This window comes from Schistocerca cancellata, chromosome 4 (assembly GCF_023864275.1).
Source record: "Schistocerca cancellata isolate TAMUIC-IGC-003103 chromosome 4, iqSchCanc2.1, whole genome shotgun sequence".
Lineage (NCBI taxonomy): Eukaryota > Metazoa > Arthropoda > Insecta > Orthoptera > Acrididae > Schistocerca > Schistocerca cancellata.
In genome coordinates this window covers 564,880,774-564,903,672 of record NC_064629.1, presented here as the reverse complement: position 1 = coordinate 564,903,672, position 22,899 = coordinate 564,880,774, and the positions used below count along the sequence as shown (strand labels likewise).

General features: G+C 38.5%; 1 protein-coding gene across 1 annotated transcript in view; it reads right to left on the bottom strand.

Moving 5' to 3' along the window:
* Nucleotides 1-436: 436 nt before the first annotated feature.
* Nucleotides 437-22,899, bottom strand: part of LOC126184329 (IQ and ubiquitin-like domain-containing protein) — a 201,682-nt gene continuing 179,219 nt past the window's right edge. Inside the window, exon 9 of the mRNA XM_049926704.1 lies at nucleotides 437-900. Coding sequence (XP_049782661.1) covers nucleotides 808-900 — 93 coding nt within the window. The 3' untranslated portion in view covers nucleotides 437-807. The remainder of the gene's footprint in view (nucleotides 901-22,899) is intronic.

The following is a 22,899-nucleotide window of genomic DNA, read 5'->3' as shown; positions in this document are numbered from 1 at the left end:
TAGGATAAAAAAAGTTATTCCTCACTCAGATGTTTTGGCTTCTAATGAAACTAGTAATCGATGCATCCTTCCTTGTGAGTTTAGCAAATAAAAAGTTTTCCTAAAGAAGACTACAACACTATATTTTAAGATCAGCTATTATAACACTAACAATGACATGTAATTATAAAGCTATACTTGATTGAAATATTGATGTCTCAAACCAAAAGCAATAGATGCATCTGAATGATAGAAATATGTGTGGTATCATTAATCACAAATCACCCCTTTAATTAGAAATAGTAGCAGAAAATTGTTATGGATATATTTTATTACATTTCAGACTATATGATGTCCAGAATATATTAGTTTAATTTATGTAACTGTTTTCCATAGGAAAATCCAAATCATAATATATAATCAACTGTATGGGAATTATATTATCTCTTGAATCTTTCTATATAGTTTCCAGTACAAATTATTCAATGATACTACATTATTTCCTTAGTATTACTGTTTATTATTTAATATTATATGGTAGCTGTAGTAGGAACTGTAGCATAACTAAATCATATATTAACTTATACCTTTGCACACTACTCCGTAAATTAACAAACTTCAGTAAAAATAGTAACAGTTTTCCAGACTTCACTTTTAATGATTAAAACTTGGACTAATTATTTGTTTCAGAATAATGCCCTTTTTAAATTTATGCTTTATAATTCAGTCAGGTCTATGAATTGAATCATACACTGTTTTGCTCTAGGAAAATAAAAAAACTCATATCCTACAAATCAATACTGTCTTTGCATACTGTCAGTCTCATGGTTACCCCAACACAATTCTTGCTAAGCGGTCAAAACGTCTTTTAGCCAACATATGTTTGTGTTCAACTTGTTCTATGAATTCAGGAACATATGTCTGGAAAAAAAAAATTGGAGAAAATTTGTCTGTAAATATTTAAGTCACATCAGAATGAATACTCTAAAACTAAAGCAAATTTTCAAATATCTATGTTTTTCAGCACATTAACATGCTTATATGGAGTTTTATTTATGTAATTATTATCCATATTTACTATGCTAGTAATGAATAAACTTTGTCATATATTGCATAAGTTAAAGATTGTTTTGCCAATTACTACAGATTCATAACATCATTTTTAATTAGGTTCAATTTATGTCTACAGCTCAACACATGGTAATGTGAAGTCTCTGACACAAAACTTGGCCACCGCAGTGACTAAATCTGAGTTGTTCACTAAACATCACTATAAATTTGTTTTCACCTCCAATCCAAAGTCTCATCATTTGCATGAACTAGCAACATTATAGGCCATGACAATATCTAGAGGAAGTGTTATCTTTCACTCAGACTGTTCTGCTGCTGTATCTGGTTGTGGACAACAGTGAGAGTTCAAGGTTAGTCCTTCAGTTTTAAAAATTGCATTTTATGTGTATGGTAAAAGTAAAAGTTGCACAAAAGTGCAAAGATTATATATTTAATTTTTTGATGTGATAGTAATAGCAAAACCTAAAACATTTATGCAAAAGATATTATGGGTGCCTTTCCATATCAGAACACTTTCTGCATGGCAGTTTGTGCTCTTTGCAGCAGATGTCTGCTGCTGAATGAAGTCAAAATCCCTGTAACTGACATTTGCAAAAGTATTGCTCCTTACACCAATGAGCTACAGAATATGTTGCTGCTGTTGCTTTGGCAAGCTTAAAGTTATTTATTGTTGTTTTGTGACTTTCCATATGAAATATCCATGATAAACTGAGCAGTAACAACAGTGCTGTGAAAATTGCTCAAGCAGCATATGGCATGGGGAATATTGAAGTATGTAATCACAATTAAAATTCACCTGAAAACATTAGGTTGGTGTGTAAGTTTGTAGCACTGTTGTTTAGCATGCTGATTCATATGTTACTATGAATGTATTTACTAACTGCCATTTTTTGTTTGAAGTCTAATAGTGTTATTGAGGTTATGTGTTAAGTTTCTAATATTTGAAAGTAATTAGCAATGTTATGCATGTTAGAAAATAGTGTGGCATGTGGGATGTCCAAAATGTGTGATATTCTGAGTGTTACAAAAAGGTAGAGCCAAGCTTTCAGGAAACATTCCTACAATGAAATAAATCTTGGGTGAACAGCCTGGTATGAGTGTGCATAGGACACCTCAGTAGACGACTTCTCCGATGACGCAGCTTGTCGATCCTTTTCATGCTGCGATAGTAGAGGTATGTGATGTAATTCTTCACTTTCTCCAGGCGTATATTATGATGAAATAAATCTCGGGTGGCCTATGCACACTCATACTAGGCTGTTCGCCCAAGATTTATTTCGTCATAACATACGCCTGGAGAAATTGAAGGATCACAAACATTCCTAAACATAGAGGAATAAAATGTGTTGTATGAACATGGGTCCAGAAATGCTTTATTTCTATGTTAGAGTTCCTTTTACGAGTGTACCAAAATATGTACTTCATGCACAATGGAGCTGCTCAGCATTTCAGTGTTAATACTTGTTGCCTGCTAAATAATAGATTTCATGACAGAGGAGTAGGTAGAGGCAAATCAATTCCTTGGCTTCCATGCTCTCTGCACCTAAACCCACAAGAATTTTATTTGTGGGGGCATTCAAAAGCTCTTAAGAGAGTGATAAAGACTGCTCAATGCAGTTCTCCAGCAAGACTGTAACTGACAGTTAAGGCAGCCTTCACTTCAGAAGTGACCATGTTCCCACTGCACTGGTAAACAATTGTTAACTTGGTGTCACAGCTTAGGTAGGAATATTTCAAAATTCCTCACTGAAATGAAATGATAAAAAATATCAAGTGAATTTAATAGGATAATTCAGCCTCACTCTAGGAAATAAGTAGGTCATCACTGAAAAATATTCTGCAATGTTTCCACATCTCAACTGCACAAGCAGCATGAATAATATGTTTCCACAGCAAATTTGTTTCTTCAGTAGGCCTAAACCTTTCTTGCACTTAAGCAGAATTCTATCTATGATGGTGGGTCCTGGCAGTACTCCAGCTCCCTATGGCCTTATTATTACTACCCTGCATCCTAACCAATGTTCTTGTAAGCATAATTTTCACCAAAACCATAGGAAAAGTTCTCTTGATGTTACATCAGCTTCAAAACAGCCTCATTCACTAATGACTGTATTCAAATGAAGGCATTCTAACCACAGTTTGTATCATTAGTGACATTACCTGTCATAACTGATGTTTTATTTCTTAATCAGTGGATGAACTGGTAAGCGCTTAAAGTACTTTTAAATAATCAAGTCGACATTGTTGAATTTAAATTTCAGAAATGCATTTTTACTGTCATAGAACATGTTGTTGTTCATCAGCTTGTGGATAAACTCATAGAATACTCATCAAATATTGAACACAAACTGCACCTATTTCAAGATTTGTGTAGGAAGATTTTTGGAAGGTGTTAGAATACAGAGCTCTTACACTTTCAAAAACATATTCTTATTAACTAATAGAAACATAGTCTTAAAATGGCTTTTATGCTAGATTCTGTTTTTATGGGTTCTTGTTCTACAAAATTTCCAGAAACCTAAATTTTATATCTAAAATATTTTACTAAAATGTTTTCATAGTAATATTTTTGGACACAAAAAATTTAGGCTAATAGATTTAAGAAATAATTCACACAGGAGAATCATACAAACATACTGCCATCTGAACACTGCTCAGACTCCCAAAAGAGGACATAGAACAACAACTGAAAGAGTTGAAAACAAATAAGTTGCAGGCCTGGTTAGAATCCAGGACTACTATTATTCTTTATATACATATATGATCTGACAGACAGGGTGAGCAGAAATCTGTGGCTGTTTGCTGATGATGCTGTTGTGTACAGAAAGGTGTCATTTTGAGTGCCTGAAGAAAGATATTATGTAAACAATAGGTGGATGGGAGTGAAAGGAAAGGGAATGTAAGGAACTATTGATGTCAGCTGCACCACGACTTCATGTGGAATCCACAGTGCTGAGCAAAAATGTGTGCCGGACTGAGATTCGAACCTGGGACGTATCTGAAATTTAAATAATATGTATCACAGCTGCAGATTCCATGTGGTGTCTGTTCTTTCAGACATGTCCAAAAGAACAGACACCATGCGTTCATATAACTGATTCACCTCACTGTGCAATGAACCCACCACCTTCATTGTGGATGCACAATTCGTTCGACCTCCTGCATGGATCTCAAAGTAACGAGCATGGAGGACATGGATGGGGACTGTGGATAGGTGGTGCTAGATGGATTGTGGGTCAGCTGAGAGGGATGCTGAGATAGTCTATGCAATTGTGATATGCACTGTGCCTGGCTGGCACAGTGGTTAATGCAACTGCATAGTAAATGGAAGATCCCAGGTTCGTATCCTGGTCCAGGACACATTTTCATTCAGCACTGCTGATTCTGCATAAAGTCCCATTTCACCTGTCAGCAACAGTTCCTTCCCTTCCCTTTCCTTTTCTTTCTCTCCCCTCCACCTTCAGTTTACATTATATGTACCACAGCTGCAGATTATGCATGGTGTATGTTGTTTTGGACATGTCTGAAAGAACAGACACCATACATTCATGTAGGATAATACATGATGACTTCGACAGAATTTCTATCTCATGTGATAAATAGCAGCTAGCTCTAATCATAGATAAATGTAATATGAGAATGCAGGCTTTCTCGGCAAATCTCGATGATAAAATCTTCTAGGGTTGACAGCCGAGACAATGCGTTGTTCTCCAGCAACATTTCAGCAAGTTTCTGACTTGCCTGAAGATGGCAAGTAAGAAACTTACTGAAACGTTGCTGGAGAACAATGCATTGACTCAGCTGTCAACCCAAGAAGATTTTATCATAGATAAGTATAAATTAATGCATATGAGTACAAAAAACAATCCCACAATATTTGAATTCAGCATTAGTAGTGTACTGCTTCACACAGTCACATTGATTAAATATCTAGGTGTAACATTGAAAATCAATATAGAATGGAATGAGTACATAAGGATTTTAGTAGGGAAGCCAAATGCTGAACTTTGATTCATTAGGAGAATTTTAGGAAAATGTGGTTCATCTGTAAAGGAGACCACGTATAGGATACTAATATGACCCATTACCAAGTACTGCTTGAGTGTTTGGGATCCCCACTAGGTCAGATTGAAGGAAGACATCAAAGCAATTCAGAAGCAAACTGCTAGATTTGTTAACAATAGGTTTGAACAACATGCAAGTATTATGGAGATGCTTTGGGAATTCAAGTGGGAATCCCTGGAGAGAAGGTGATGTTTGTTTTGAGGAATACTATTGAGAAAATTTAGAGAACTGGCATTTGAAACTGACTGCAGAATGATTCCACTGGCACCAATGTACATTTTGTGTTAGGATCATGAAGATAAGATAAGAGAAATTAGGACTAATATGGAGGCATATACACAGTTGTTTTTCCCTCACTCTGTTTGCGAGTGGAACAGGAAAAGAAATGATTAATAGTGGTACAAGGTATCATCTACCATCCACCATGCACCATACGGTGGCTTGCAGAGCATGCATGTAGATGTATATGTGGAACACTGGGTTTTTGAAAGGTTCGCATTCTGAAATTTGAATGCATCTGTGACAATGGTGGTTTTTAGGACTAGTAGTACCTGAATTATAAAATTTAGAAAAAAAGACAAGACATTCTTTACACATCATAAATATAAGGCTTTCAAATAATTATTAGAAGGGTTAGATTTGCAGGGAAACATGGTTTTCATGTGTCTTAAGTTATGAATATTTCCTTATAGAAAATGTTTCTACACAAAATATTTGTACTGTTATTATCAGCCACAATTAGGATTAGAAAATTACAGCTTAGCAAATAATTTTGATATTTTATTTATATGTACCAGTGACAGATTACCAGTAGTGTAAAATAAAAAAGAGAGAAAATAATATTTATATCAGGAGTGATATCAGAGCAAGTAGAGTTCTTCCATCTTGTTAGGTTTCAAGTTCTGAGCTCATAAGGAGCACTAAATCCCCCACTGCTCCTCCCCTTGTTAAATCACAGCTGAGGAATTGAAAACTGATCTAGTACTAGTACTTCCAAAAGTACAAATGTAGTCAGGAGACTCTGAATCATATTCAGCATCATATGTCAGATTTTTATATCACTGGGATTTTGTTACAACTTTAGAGGTTTACACAATGCAAGAAATAATCTATATTTTGTCTCTCACATAGCTTGTTACAAACAGATCAGAATCCCAGTGTCATGGCATGATGTCCCTCATTTTCAGTTACTTCTATAGAGCCAGCTGCAACAATAAACCTCTGTAGGCTATTCAAGATCATGTATATATTATTTCATTCTAGTGTTAAGTAAAATGCTATGATGAGATTCCTTTGTCATCATTTAATAAGTTACCAGAAATGGCTGCAAATTTATACATGCGATTCCAGTTTCCCATTATCAACTTTTCTGACAGGATCAGTTTAATTCATAGCTGAGATGTAATTTTAAAAAAGGACCATCAATGGGGTCTTCAGTGCATCTTACAGCATAGGAACTGTGTTGGAAGTATTATACAGGCATTAGTGGTTGTGGTGCCTGGTTTTGTCAGTTCTCCTCGAGTTGATGTGAGGGTTTTGTGTGACATCAAGATGACTTTTCTCATGGCTGTGCTAAGAATTATAGTTACTTGAGCTTTGGCCAGGCACAGCGCATTATAGAGTAGTAATAGTATGGACAAAGGAGCCTGATGAGTGCAAAGGCCCATGGTTGTAGCGAGATGCCAAACAAGCTGTAGCTATGGGCATAATTGGTAAACATTTTCATGGGTCACTGGCAATGTGTGGAAACAATGAGTCAGTGGTTGCCCCTCATGGTGGGATGAAGAGTGGTCTTAGTGTCAAATGGGGCAAAGGATGTGGTAACTAATTCCAGGAGCATATCAGTTTATCAAGTTTGATACTTGCGGTCTACTGACTTTGGGCAGGCTATGTTTTGAGTATGGAAAGTATGAAAGAACTAAAAGCTATGCCATCTCTAATGGCCTTATCATCAATGGGTCGTAAAATCCTAATCTCTCTTCCTAAGTTATGTTCCCGTCGGCATGCATGAAGTTTTGTCTATAATTCTTACTCCTGAGGCAAGTATTGTGATTTATCACAGAGGGAAGTATGTAACTTTATGGCAGCAGATTCCAGTGGTGATAGGTGACTGACAATTGCGGTTTTCAAAGTAGAAAACATAAAGAAGCTGGTGTTATTACTCAAAGGCAGCAAACAACAAGCCTGAGGAGCTACTGCTCATATAAATCAGCAAGGCAAGGCTTGTTAAAGCAAGAGTAAACCATAATTTTCCCCACAAAAACTGACATGTTTGATTTCCTGTTACTTTTGGACCCTTCTTTATGAGCTGTGGTCCTGAGAATTCTTCTTTGCTGTTACATCCAATGAAACTTCAGAGTGCTAGTTGGGGGATTAAATGGCTATTTGGAACTTATCCAAATGCAGTCAGATTGTTACAGAGTTTATAATGCTGTTAAAGAGATGACTTTATTACCTGTGGGGACTCAATCAGCGAGACTCCCCAACACATCTCTGAATTTTGAGTGAAGCTGAGCAGATATTCTCTGTCAGTTTAGTCTGGATTTGACCTGTGTTACTTTAGGACATTTGGTCCACAACACTGCATATACATTATTTAAATAAAGTAGTAAACTCTTAATGTATGGATCTGTGTCATATCTTATTGCACCCATCATCTGTACCTGAGCTCCACACTGGTGACACGACTGCCGCAATGTGCTGTATTTTCTTGCTTTTCTACAGAGCCAGTTACTGCATAACAACAATTCAGCCATTACCACACCCACCACTATGCATTTTATGTGAACCGACAGGAGTTTTCCTGCATCCTTGTTATACGTGCCATACTATGAAATAGAACATTCATGTGCAATGCATCAAACTGTGTTCAGACCTGAAACAAAATCAGAACTGTGTAGTGCACTGACCACCCAGTGCATCTATGGTGTCTTGCCCTCCACCAGTGCACAAGAAATGGCTCATTTGGCCATGGAATATATAACTGACATGTTTAGTGCTTCACAACGGCACTTTCAACACTCTTCACAGGACTTGCATTCAACTATGAAGTGTCATTACAGTGCCAGATGGAGACATGCTATCCAACTAGTTAGACTGTGTACTCTTATTGACCCTACTGTTTGGACTGTACTGCGTTTGGACAGTAAACATTTTCATGATTGTGCCTTTCAACCAGTTGAACAGTGCTTGGACATTATTTTCACCCTTCTATTTCGTACAATTGATAATGTGAAACTGCCACCATCAACAATGGAAGCCATCTTGCCTTACCAAAACCTCCACTTGCCTTGCAATGGCAAGAACCCACCAATTCAACTGGCCATCACCGATCATGACTCTCTTGTCATCATGCCGTCCAAGCTGGCCAAGGTATCATGACTTTACCTGACAGTCACTAAAGAAGCTGGCACCACCTCTTCACTGTGGTAGTCGGCTGTGATATCATGTCTCCATCTGAACAACACTGAGACAGTGGGATTTGGCCTGATCATTGCCTTGCAAGAGGACAACACTTCCCTACAGCAGTGGCCACATGACATACCGATTAGTTGCATGGAGGATGCTGGCCTCCTGCCACATGCCACACATCTATGTTGGTTCTACCTGCATCTCAGCTCTTCTGCACACAAATGCCAATGGCCATGCACACTTTTACACCAAGTTCCACCACCCACATCACACACGCTAAATCAAAGATACTACTCAAGGCACTCACCTACTGGATACAACAACACCCCCAATGACATCACACTACAGCATTTGTGCCACCTGGAGAACACTGTTACTGCGGTGACTAAGACATTCCAGCAGCATACCACAGTGTCACTGGCATCCAGTGGATAGATTGTTACATACAAGAAGCCATCTCCATGAACATGTGTTCCGTCCTGAACAGCTGCAACAGATGTGTGACCAAGTCATAGTATACAGTTTGCTGGTTATGACTTCTCAGTGTGATGACTCATACTCTATGACCTCTGCAAGAAATGAACTGTTTATGCTTCACAACAAAAATGCTTGCAGCACGGCTGGTTATGTGCATCTGCAACTCCACCTAGTGAGAAATTTTCCACCTACACCCTGTCTCACAACCAGCCATGAAGTGTTTGCTCATGTACACCTGCACAAAGATGACTACACCATCATTCCACTCCTCTTCTCTCCCCATCCCACCTCTGCAGTACCAGGAAGGAGGGGACTCTGTTGGGACTCAGGCGGCGAGATTCCCCAACTCCACATCTCTGACTACTGAACAGATACTCTCTGCCAGTTTAGTCTTGACTCAACCTGTGTATGTTAAAATGTTCTGTTCACAACACTGTACATACATTATGTAAATAAAGTAGTGATCTTTAATGTATGGATCCATGTCATATTTTATCACACCCATCCATACCTGAGTCTCTAAAGACTTGAAGACAACACCAATGACATGTAACTGAGTTTTGATTCATAATTTAGGGATGAACTGATATAGGAAAACTAACAGAAGCAAGCTTTTTGTATTGCTCTCAAAATGTTTAATTTTTTCACTCTGATGCTACCTAAAACCTCTGCTTTACTGTTTATTGACTTCTTGATAATTTTGCGATTTTTACATGCCAATACCAGTGTGAGGTTGATAGTCTCTATTTCTATTTGTTTGTATGTTCTTGCTATATTTATATGATCCTTATTTTTTTCAATTATGCAAGAATTGATGAGTAATAGTTTCAAGAGACAACTTTATGTGTCCAAGAGCTGTCTTGAAGGTGCTTTTAAAATTTTGGAATACTTTCAAAGTTTCAGACCAGTTTTGGGCATGTCAGAGGGTAAGAGAAAACAATTTTGTTTACTTAACACTAACACTGCCGTCAGTATTAAGCCCTTTGTAAACATATTTTCACCAAAGAGGTTTTGTTCAAACAGGAACAATATTCAGATAACAGAACATTAAACTGTGTGCAGGTGCATAATTTATGGGCATTCCAGTGGGGGAAAGGGGTGATGTTCTACAACTCTTGTTTGTTATCTCCACAGTGTGGTCACAGTCATCTGTAAAAGAAAAGGCTTACTGCTGCAATTAAGTGGCAAATAATGGATCTGTGGAGTATAGGAGTGTTGATGCCTTTCCCACATTGTTCAACAATTCCTTCACAATCAAAGATTAAGTCTGGGTTATAATTTTATACTGTCAATGACCACTGTTTAAATATTGTGGTTTCATTTATTTATTTAATCCAGGTATTTTGGATTCCAATAATGATGAAATCTTTACCACTGAAACTTATGTTCAGTTTCATATTTTGCAGATGATTATTTAAATGGATGCATGACACCTCTGGTTTACTCACACTCATTTTGGATCTCCAGATTTATAAATAAGTCTCCAGCAGAGGCAAGTCTTTGGTCACCATCTCTTCTCTCTGCTCTAGTTCCTTATGCTGTACAGTAAGAGTCAGGTCATCTTTATAGCAGAATTTTCTGCATGAAGTGTCAGGAAGGTTAGATAGCTACAGATTGGACAGTAATGGTGAGAGAACAAATCCTTGGGATAATCCATTGCTGAGCTTCCCCTCCTTGCTTAACCAACTTCCAATGATTACCTGGAGTTTCTGATTATTTAGCTTGCTGTTAAGAAGTTACACAATCATTCTACACAGTATAATATGAAAATTTTATAGAGTAGGCCTTCCCTCCACATAGCATGAACAACACTTTGGATGTTTTTAGCTTCATTTGGAACCCTGACTCTATGGAGGATGTAAGAGACAACACTGGGTCACAGCAGCTGCGCCCTTGTCTGAAGTCTGCCTGATCAGTTGGAATGTACTCTAGAACAGCACTATTTTTTCTGTCATAGACCAGCCTTTCAGCACATAACAGCAGCTAAGGAGGGCTATCAGGTGACAGCATTTTATCTGGTTGCTGAATTTACCACATTTAAAAATAGGAATTATCTTCATCTTCTTAAACTCTGATGATAGGTGGCTGGTCAGCAGGATGTCAGCAAAGAATTCTGCCAACCACTTCCTAGCAAATCTTCCCATATGAATCATATATTCAGGATGAATGCCAAACTGATGTAGTTTGGCATCACGAATCAGTAGCACATGGGTATCTCCAGCCATTCCAGCACAGTCTTCCTGCACATACTGTTGCATTCATGTTGCCAGATGTTGTTGTGGGTCACTGTGTATAATCCACACTCCAAGCTCTACTTTATTACTTTTTCCTTTAAATACTTGCTGTCACTAAGATCACAGCAGGCTGAACTCTCTGTTAATTTACTAATTAGTATACAGAATAGCATGCAACTAAGTAGAGTTAAATACAGCAGTAAAGAGCTTTGTAGGTCTGCATTCAGTTTTGATTGTCAACTGACACACTACTTGGTTAATTTCAAGAAGCAGGCAACACAAAACAACAACAACAGGTCAGAACTCTTTCTATATGTTGTCATCAGATGACTGAAATCAAAATTAGTCCCAGCTGAATCATATTCAGCCAAAAAGAGATGATTACTTAACGTAGCATTCTGCTCTAACAATTACATCTTGATCAATCTCACATGAATATTCTGACAACATATAGGTGCTGCTAGTATAAATTGATCAGGAACTAAATTAAAAATGAACTGTGCCAGCTGCAAGGTGCTCTTTAGAAACTCCACTCCATGCTCAGCTTTGTGAGCCTTTTATCGTTATTTTGGTTTTCTACACCTTGTTTTTTTATTTGATTTACACAGGGAGACGAAATAACTCTGCTCTTAGCCCACTGTCACCAGCACCAAAATTGAGTTTACTGTGTGGCCCTGCATCTTAGATGTACTGCAGACTTGAAAAATTTCATTCATCTGATGCTTTTCTTGCATTTACTGATACAGCATCAGCAGTGATTATATAGTTATCATTCTGAGTACCGTAGATGATACTTTTCTTTCTTTGTTATATACTGAAAGACAGTTATGCTTTAGAATGACACAATATGGAAATTACAGTTTGTATTTCATTTTGGTTATTACATTTTTTATGACAATTGCTTCTCCCTTCCTGTTAGCAGATGGTGGAATTGAACTTGCACAGCATATACTCACTCTTTTCATTTCTTCATGGCTTTTTGAATCTTTTTTTTTGTCATACCACATGGTTCCATGCACAGTTAATTGTCTTAATTTCAAACTTTGTTTGTAGTTATGAAATTTCCCTGTGGACGTTAGTGTTTTTCATTCAGTGCTACATTGTTAAGTTTTTTTTATGAAAACATTCTCACACAACATTGTTTTTAAATCTATAGTAGTCAAAAGAAAAAGTACTATCTGCTTGTAATGTTGACAATATAACAATTGGAAATACTCTGCTAAAAACCCTGAATAATTCTGGTGAATGATCTTTGCAGTGTGTAGTATATTTAAGATGGGAAAAACAAAAATAATTATGACATCTACTGAAGAAGAGGGGAACCCAAACAAATTATTCTCTTCTTAATCTATGATGTACAATTTCTAGTCGGTGCATCTGAATATTATTTGTAACTATGCTTTATTCCCTTACCCTGGGTACAGAAATGCAGAAACAGAAACCATTATTCTATTTGTTTGGTAGTTTGGCCCTCAGTCAACTCAGCAGCTGGGTACATGGCACCTCTGAACACCCATTGTCTTATGCAATGCTCTGCTTAAGTGTGAGAATGATTTGAGCCTGCTCAAGAAACAGATCAGTTATAGATGCCTTTCCTCTTGGTACTACTATAATTGAAAATTGCCAATATTACAGAATATGTTTAGCCACTTTGCAGTCGCTAGCTTACTTTATGAAATTGTGCTAGATTATCAGTTGACATTTTGCTGCTATTTTAATTAGATATTCTGAGCAATTCTCACTTAAAGTGTGACATTGAGTTAATAAAATTAAGTTTTTGAGTCCAGGAAAGTTTGTTCTAAACAGAAGTTACAACTAATCTCATTTTTAAAATTGCAAATTAGCTGCCTTATTCGTCAGTCTGGCAATGAGAGCGGTAATGCGGCAGCAGCTCACTAGCACAGTGCTAATGTGGTTGCTTCATAAAGCAAAGGATGCCTTATCTGTCAGTTCCAATCTTGCTGGGGATCCAGTATATTTTGTCAGCTTTTTACCTCCTCACTAGCTAAGCTGTAAGCAGTCAGACTGAAAAATGTGCAAGGAAATCTTAAAAAAATATCTCCATCACAAGTATTCTCACATTTTCAGTTCAGCACCTTGTAGACATAGAGGTGAAAAATTTATGAACTTTGGACCCTCACACTCATTAATACTGCATTTTTCTGCTTTTGCAGATTTTTTTTTTTTTTTTTTTTTGTTAGTATACAATTTGATACGTTAATGTGTGGCATTGAATAATTTGTTAACTGTGTAATTTAATGCATCTATTTCCACTGCCAGACTGCCACACTGTTATAGTAGTCCTGAAATGATTCTTGAGTATGACAGAACTGTACATAGACAAGGTCATTTCATAGTAAAAAGTATATAATGACTTACTGATTTGTGAAGTTTTGAGCAGGTCCATGCTATATCATTTCTCATTTAGTTAAAATAGACTTTCTTTGTAAGGTTAGAGTGATAAGTTGTAATACATTGCTGTTGGTGAGTACATGTTTTTCTAGTTCATTTTTTTTACTGATGGAAGAACTGAATGATTTTAACAACCACTTGGCCAGTCAACTGTGTTTTTCTTTTTTTTTTTTTTTTTTCAGTTGAATGAAACAACTGAGTGAAAATAGTCTCGGCAACCACATCAGCATCATGAATGGTTTACAGTCACTCTCTAGGTTTTTGTGGTTTCACTCAATGTAAGACAAGTGACTGACTCAAGGCTGTAACAGTTAAATCAGCTATATGAACGTTTTGACTCAGTCTATGGGTTTGAGTGAGTTCATGTACATACCTTTTCAGCCTTTTCAGTTATACATGAAGCATGACTATGGTTACCAACTTTTTTGTAGACAAAAAACATATCTTATTTCAAGGAGAGGTGAATAAAAAGTATATTTATAAAAATGATGTATTTTCAGAATTTGTGTATTTATTTACTATATGATTTTTTTAACATCTGGCATTAAAAATGGATTTTTGGTTGCTCTTAAAAGGTTAAGACAGGTGTTACATTATAAATTTATGTTTAACAAGATGAACAATTACTTTTTTATTTAAATTTATTGAAGTGTTGTCTGTCTCTTCTCACTAGTTTGAACCCATCACCACTAATCCTCTTTTGGTAAATGCTGAGATGATGTGAACAGAAAGCATAAAAGATATATTTCTTTAAGGTGCTGACAGGTGTTAATATTACCCAACTATCAATTTAATGTCATGGTTGCAAAATACTGACACAAATTATTTACAGCTGACTGGAAAAACTGGTAGATGCCAACCTTGGGGAAGATGAGTTTGATTTCCAGGGAAATGTTGGAACACATGAGGCAATACTGACCCGACAACTTATCTTACAAGATAGCTTAAGGAAAGGTAAATCTATGTTTATAGTATTTATAGATTTGAAGGAAGATTTTGACAATGACAAGAATGCACTCTTTAAATTACTGGAGGTAGCAGGGGTAAAATGCAAGAAGCAAAGGGTTATTTAAAACTTGTACAGAATCCAGGCAGCAGTTATAAGAGTCAAAGGGAATGAAAGGCAAGCAGTGGTTGAGAAGGGAGTATGATAGGTTGTAGCCTATCCCCAGTGTTATTCTGTCTGTACATTGAGAAAGTTGTGAAGGAGAACAAGGAAATATTTTTAAGGGTATTAAAGATCAGGGAGAAGAAATACAAACTTTGCAGTTTGCCAGTGACATTGCAAATCTTTCAGAGACAGCAAAGGACTTGGAAATGCTGTTGAACTGGATGGATAGTGTCTTGAAAGGAGGATGTAAGATGACCATTAACAAAAGCAAAACAAGAGTAGTGGAATGTAGTTGAATTAAATCAGGTGATGCTGAAGGAATTAGGTTAGGAAATGAGACATTAAATGTAAATGGTGCATTTTTTCTAACTGGGCAGTAAAATAGTCAATGATGATAGTCAGTGATAGCTGAAGTACAGAGGATAAAAGACATTGACTGTCAATGGCAAAAAATATTTTCTGAAGAGGAGAAATTTGTTACCAGCAAATATAAATTTAAGTGTTAGGAAGTCTTTCTGAAGTCATTTGTCTGGAGTGTAGCCTTGTATGGAAGTGATACATGGACAAAAAGCAGTTCAAACAAGAAGATATCAGAAGGTTTTGAATTCTGAAGATTAGATGGGTAGGTCACGTAACTAATGAGGAGGTACTGAAAAGAATTGGGGAGAAAAGAAATTTGTGGCTTAATTTGACTAAAAGAATACAGCTAATAGGACACATTCTGAGATATCAAGAAATCACCAATTTAGTACTGGAGGGAAGTGTGGGGGTTAACAGTTGCAGAGGATAACCATGAGATGGATACAGTAAGCAGGTTCAAGTGAAAGTGGGTTGCAGTAGTTATTTAGAGAAGAAGAGGCTTGCACAGGATAGAGTAGCATGGAGAGCAGCACCAAAATCATACTTAGATTGAAGATTACAACAATGACAACAACAACAACAACAACAACTGTCATTTGTCAGAAGTATTTCTTTGCAAGAAATATTTGTCATCATTCATTAACCTTATTCAAATTTCTTAAATTAACATAGTTTCAATATATTAATAATCTTTTCTAATATGGTTTATCACACTGAATTTATCTTGAGAATCACTATTTATCCAGTAATATGATTTCCTCCATTTCCACACTGCAGAGCATTTTGATCCATACACGAAGTTCATTGTTAAGTAAATGCCTATACATAAACATGGAATAAAAAAGAATTAAAACCTACTTATTGATAAAATGCAAATATCATAATAACAATAAAAGTGATGACAGGTGATAACAGACTGCAGTCAACAATAATAATTTAACAATTCTAAAATGATTCAATGTTTCCACCTAGAATTGAGTGCATCAAGAATCAAGTTACTCCAGTTGTCTCTCCCAGTGATCCAGGTGGATGCAAATGTTGTTGCACATTGTTTACAGTTGTAGTTATAGACGGGCTTAACTGTAAACCCGAAGTACCAATGTGTGACTGTGAATAGTACTTCTTCCATGCCTGTGAAATACTATAGCTCGTACTTCTCAAAGGCTGTTATATGAAGACAGTTTTGTGTGTATGTGTGTGATTTGTGTGTACATAGCCTATAACATGATTGTCTGCACAATATATATAACATCCACACAAATGGCCGAATAATTGTTTAAGTGCTAGATTCAAATGATTAATCAGCACCATATCTTTCCAGTAAATTTGAATGCAATCAATCACTAAAATTTGTTGAAGTCCCTTTCTTCTTCATGTACTGCTAACATGACTTTTATACTTATCTTAGTACACCCAACAACACATCATGTTAATTAAATACACGTTAACACTTTATGATCTGATGGGACTTTTTCAGTCCCACATTTCTTTTTAAAAATAAGAAGAGCATAAAACATTCTCTTTCATTAGGAGCCTATCAGGACTGTTGCACCCTGTTTATTCTTACATTGTTAACATATCACCGTACTTTTATGAATGTATTACCTGTGGCTCTAGGGCAGTTTGAATTTGAGCACTTGCAATACTCATGCTATTTAGATGTGTTTGGTTTGATGTTGGTCATTCTGTGCTTGGGTTTGAGTGTTTACTGTGTCAGTCTGGTCCTTATATTTTCCCCCCAATTTCATTTTAAATCTATTTATGCTAACAACTGTTTCAAAGCAAAAATATTACAAATTTTTGGAAAAGTTTTGTGTAAAATATTCTGTACTTGTAAGTCCCATCATGTCTATAGCTTCATGTTTTTGCATAACAGGCCATGGTAACATACTGGTAACTGGAAGGTAAGGAGATAATGGACTTACTCTAGAAGTTCTCCATATCTGATATTGATACACCAATTTATAAAAATAGTGATTCTGAAACAAAACACATTCTTGAATAATTCAAACTGATCAATTTACAGACCAGACAAACAAGAAATGATACCACACTATATTTTCACTTATTCCCCAGAAGATGAGGAAATTCAATTTGGTGAGGGTAGTGATAACAAGAAATAGATCGAAATTATTTTCAGAATAAAAGAAGAAAAGGAGGTTTTTGTTTTCAAATGAAATTTGAACCCAAAATCTTGGGGCTCATGCACATATTTTATTGCTAATAATGGAAAATTTGGAAGCTACGCTATTTACAATATAGAATCCAGAACTCACTCAAAGTGCTTCAAGTGTAAGGTGTTTTTATGTCTCAATGAGAGAGAATGTTTTTAACAAGACCAGTTCTCATTAAGTAACATCTGTCAATGACTGGACCATTATGACCTGATGGGTCTCTGAAGCCCCTCTTTGAAAAAAGTGAAATAAAACACCAAAAACATATATTTCTCCAATTTTCTTTCTACTAAAGTGACTTCCAACCTGCCACAATAACATTAAAAATATTTAAAATAATTAAAACCAAACAACAAAAATTCAGAACATAAAGGGTTAGTTGCATTTGGAAGAACTTAATTCAGCAATATATTAATCAGTTTTAAATGATGAAAAGAATGCCTTCCATTGGAGGAATGAGTGGATAACTCAGTCAGACTAAAACACTATAGAGCAGTTTCAGTTGAAAGACTGAATACATAGTTCAACCATTAGAAAACTTACAGACTGATTTCACTTGAAAAGAAAGAATGAGTAATTCAGAAAATATGCAAAATGACTACTGAGTGAATCCAGTGTTGTCATTCAGTTGCACCCAGAGGCTGCTTTCAGTAAAAAGAATGAATGAATAGTTCTACCAATGTGTGAAACTATAACTGAATTAGTCAATGATTTTCCAATAAGTGACTCTATCAATTTTTTAATTTGTTTGTTAGTTAATTGTACATGACAGATAAATGCAAGACAGAACTTAATTGTTAAGAGTATATTCTGTCACATTATCTACAACTGTGGGACAATGTCTGTGTAGTTTTTCCATTCTGATCTGCAGAAAACTGCTGGTTACAGTTCTTAAGCAAAATTTGAAGTACATTTTCATTTGGAAAGGAATTTACTTGAAGGACAATCTTTAAGGAGTAAAGACTGTGAACATCTGAGGGGGCAAGATTGGTGGAGTAAGTGCAGTGAAGGATGGCCACCCAATCAAGCTCCTGGCTGGCCTCCTTTGTCAAATCAGGAGAGCTCAGGCAGACATTGTGGTGTCACCGCCAGACACCACACTTGCTAGGTGGTAGCCTTTAAATCGGCCACGGTCCGCTAGTATACGTCGGACCCGCGTGTCGCCACTGTCAGTGATTGCAGACCGAGCGCCGCCACACGGCAGGTCTAGAGAGACGTCCTAGCACTCGCCCCAGTTGTACAGCCGACTTTACTAGCGAAGCTACACTGACAAATACGCTCTCATTTGCCGAGACGATAGTTAGCATAGCCTTCAGCTACGTCATTTGCTACAACCTAGCAAGGCGCCATGACCAGTTTATATTGAGATTATATAATGTATCAACAAGAGCGATGTTCTCCAATTATGGATTAAAGTTAAGTATTACATCAACTCCGTACTTTATTTATTAGACTCAACTCCTTTAATCTGTTCCAGGCCTCACGCCAGTCTGCGTGAGCTTAAACGCATGCTATTCGGCTACAAGTCATAGTGGATTCACTGTCAGGTCAGTCCACTACAGTTGGCGACGAGTGTAAAAATGGTCTTCTTCTTTATACTTGCTTAAATTACTTGTGTCATGGCTTCGCCACAATCTCCAGATGTACTGTCCGAATTTTATCGCTTGTAGAATCAGCAGACGCAGGCCTTATTGGATGCCCTTGGACAGCTCGTCCAGGGTCAACGTGCGATGCAAAACGATGTGGCCGCCGCCGCTCCACCGCTACCGCAGCCACAACACGCAGTTCCACCACCTTTTCGTCCTTTTGATGCGGCACTGGAAAGCTGGACGGAGTGGTCACGCCAATTTGGATTCCATCTCACCGCCTACAGAATTCAAGGTATTGAGCGGCAGCCTTTTTTGCTTTCTTGTGTAGGGGTGCAGACGTACCGTGTGAGAGTGAAATTATTCCCTGACATGACGTAGCAACTCTGTCCTACGAAGAAATTTTGTCTGCATTAGATGCCTATTTCAAAGAATCAGTCAATGTAGTTGCAAAAAGGTATACCTTCTTTCGTACAAAACGTGCGGCCGGTCAGACTAATCGGGAGTGGGTTGCAACTTTGCAAGGCCTTACTAGGGATTGTGCTTTTGAGTGTGAATGTGGACTCCCTTATTCCGATACTACGGTACGTGATGCAATTGCACAGAACGTTTCTGATGTTCGTATACAGGAACAGATTTTGAAACTAGTCAATCCCTCCCTTCAACAAGTGCTGGACATATTGGATAGGCAGGACACACTTGACTTTGCTCAGGATTCATTTGAAACTTTGCCAGCCGTGTGTCACATTAACCGGCCCACCGGGCGAGTTGCACGGAACAGTAAACAGCCCTCGCGCCCGTCCGCGCAGCCACGTGTGCCGCGTAAGCAAGCAAATGCAGTACTAAAGTCATGCCCGCGGTGTGCTACTAGACATTCGCGTGAGAATTGCCCATCATGCCAAGCTATTTGCTTTTTCTGTCATAAAAAAGGACATGTTCAAAGTGTTTGCCAGAAAAAGCTCAGATCGGACACTCACAACCATTCCAGGCCCTTTGATTCGCGCCGGAATCGAACCAAGATACTCAGGCTCGTGAACCTTCGCCCATGGACATTCATGTAGTTCATTCCACTCTGCCCATTGCTACTCTCTCTAATAGTGACTGTGTTCGTACCACGCAAAGTGTGCGTCGACGTCAACGGAAATCCCGTCATGTCGCAAGTGATTCTGTACCAGTGTCTGTTCACGTTTCACGAGACAGTCGCTCTTGTCGTCAGCAGGACGATAAACTTTTTGCAGATTTGGACATTAATGGTGCCGTGATCCCATTCCAGCTCGATACCGGAGCTGCAGTTCCACTAATCAATAAAGACACGTACAAACAACTGGGCAAACCTCCGTTGCGTGCCGCAAATGTTAAGCTAACTAGTTATTCAGGACAAGCAATCCCTGTGTTAGGACAGTGCAGCCTTCTTGCAACATACAAGGGACGAACAAAACTTGTGTCATTTTACGTCCTTTGTTCTTCTTCTGCAGTGAACTTGTTTAGTTTAGATTTATTTCAGTTGTTTAACTTGTCTATAGTCATCAGGTCCTATCAGTGAGCCAGACTGTGCCTTCAGACAGTGTTTCTCGTCTATGTGAAGAATTTGCAGACATTTTTGCACCGGGCCTTGGTTGCGCTAAGAACTATGAAGCACATTTGGAACTGAAAGTAAACGTGCAACCGAAATTTTTCAGAGCGCGCAATGTTCCTCACGCATTGCGTGATGAGGTCGCAAGAACATTACACGATTTGGAATCACAAGGTGTAATTGAACGTGTACAGGCTTCTCTTTGGGCATCACCCTTAGTAATTTTGCAAAAACCTTCCAGAAAGTTGAGACTTTGCGTGGACTTCAAGGCAACAGTGAATCCACAACTTGTGACTGCTACTTTTCCTTTACCCCGCCCGGAAGATCTTTTTGACAAACTCTGCCCGGGTAAATATTTTTCGAAGTTGGACCTAGCAGATGTGTACTTGCAAATACTGGTGGACGAAGAATCCCAGCGCGTGTTGGTGGTTAACACGCGCCTTGGTTTGTACCGATTCAAAAGACTGCCATTCGGGTGTGCATCCACCCCTGCATTGTTTCAGCAATATATACAAACTGTTTGTGCGACGGTCCTTACTGCATCAAACTATCTGGACGATATTGTGATCTCCGGAAAGACGGAAGAAGAACATTTAGCCAATCTCAGAACATTATTTCAGGTCTTGCGACAAAATGGTCTTCACTTGCGGAAGGACAAATGTGTGTTTTTTGCTCGTGATTTGCCATATCTGGGACATGTACTCAATGCCCAAGGCATACATCCCAGTCCAGAGCACCTCTGTGCCATACAAGACTTGCCTTCGCCACAGAATTTGAAGCAGCTACAGAGTGTGATGGGTAAAATAAATTATCATAAATACGTGCGCCACACCTCTTCCATTTCAGCTCCGCTTCATCGCTTACGCCGTAAAGGTGTTCCGTTCATCTGGATGACGGAATGCGAACGCGCCTTTCGCCAGTTGAAATCGGCGTTGCTCTCCAATACTTGCCTTACGCCATTCGATCCCCAGACACCCCTTTTGTTGACGGTAGATGCATCGGATTTCGGGATCGGTGCTGTGCTTGCGCACAAAGATGGTTCGCACGATTGCCCTATTGCCTTTGCGTCCAAATTGCTCTCGTCAGCGCAAACAAATTATTCACAGATTGAGAAAGAAGCTTTGGCTCTCGTCTTTGGTGTTACAAAGTTTCATGATTTCTTGTATGGTCGTCACTTTACCATCATCACAGACCACAAACCTTTGACATTGCTTTTTCATCCGACCAAGCCTGTACCTCCACGTACAGCACAGAAATTCATTCGCTGGTCTATTTTCCTCTCGCAGTACCGCTACGATATCTTGTATCGGTCCACTGCTAAGCACGGAAACGCCGATGCGTTGTCCCATTTGCCTGTTGCTGAGGATAGAGCATTTGATTCTTCCGAACTTGCTTGCATGTTCATTGATTCGGAAACTGATGACATGGTCGAATCGTTTCCGATTGATTTTCGTCATGTAGCTACAGCCACAGCTGCCGACCCTGTCCTTGCTACCGTTCTGCGTTTTGTTGCTACGCAATGGCCCTTGTCAAAGTCACGGATCGAGGATCCGTTGGTTCGCCGATTTTTTGCTCACAAGGAGAGACTTTTTGTTCGACGTGGTGTTTTGCTGTTGCGTTGTGATAATGATCAGTCCAGGGTCGTGGTCCCACATTCGTTACAGTCCTCTGTCTTACAGCTTCTCCACCGAGGACATTGGGGTATAGTGAGAACGAAACAACTTGCTCGTTGGCACTGTACTTGGTTCGGAATCGATGCTGCGATTACGAATATGTGCTCTTCTTGCATGGCGTGTGCCGAACAACAATCCGCACCACTGCGGAAATTCTTTGCATGGCCAAAAGCCACTTCCCCTTGGCAACACTTACACATCGATTTTGCTGGTCCATTCTGGAATGCTCGATGGTTGGTTGTGGTCGGTTCATTCAGTAATTTTCCTTTTGTTGTCCGGATGTCTTCCACGACGTCTTCTGCCACAATCCAAGCGTTGTCTGCTATCTTTTGCATTGAAGGTCTTCCACAGACTATTGTTTCTGACAATGGCCCACAATTCATGTCTGCAGAATTTCAGTCATTCTGCAAGGCCAATGGTATTCAACATCTGACGTCCGCGCCGTTTTCGTAACAGTCAAACGGTGCCGCTGAACGTTTGGTCCGGACTTTCAAGTCACAGATGTTGACATTGAAAGAGTCGCATTCTCGGGAGGACGCGTTATTGGTCTTTTTGTCCTCGTATTGCTCTCAGCCCCGAGATGGTCGCTCGCCGACTGAGTTGCTTCATGGTCGCCCTCATCGAACCTTGATGTCTTTGCTATATCCGCCGCATCAGGTTCCTGTGCAGCGGCAGACACCTGCTTTTGCCCCAGGCGACATTGTATACTTTCGCAACTATCGCGGTTCACGACATTGGCTCGCAGGGTGCATTCTTCGCTGCCTTGGCCACGC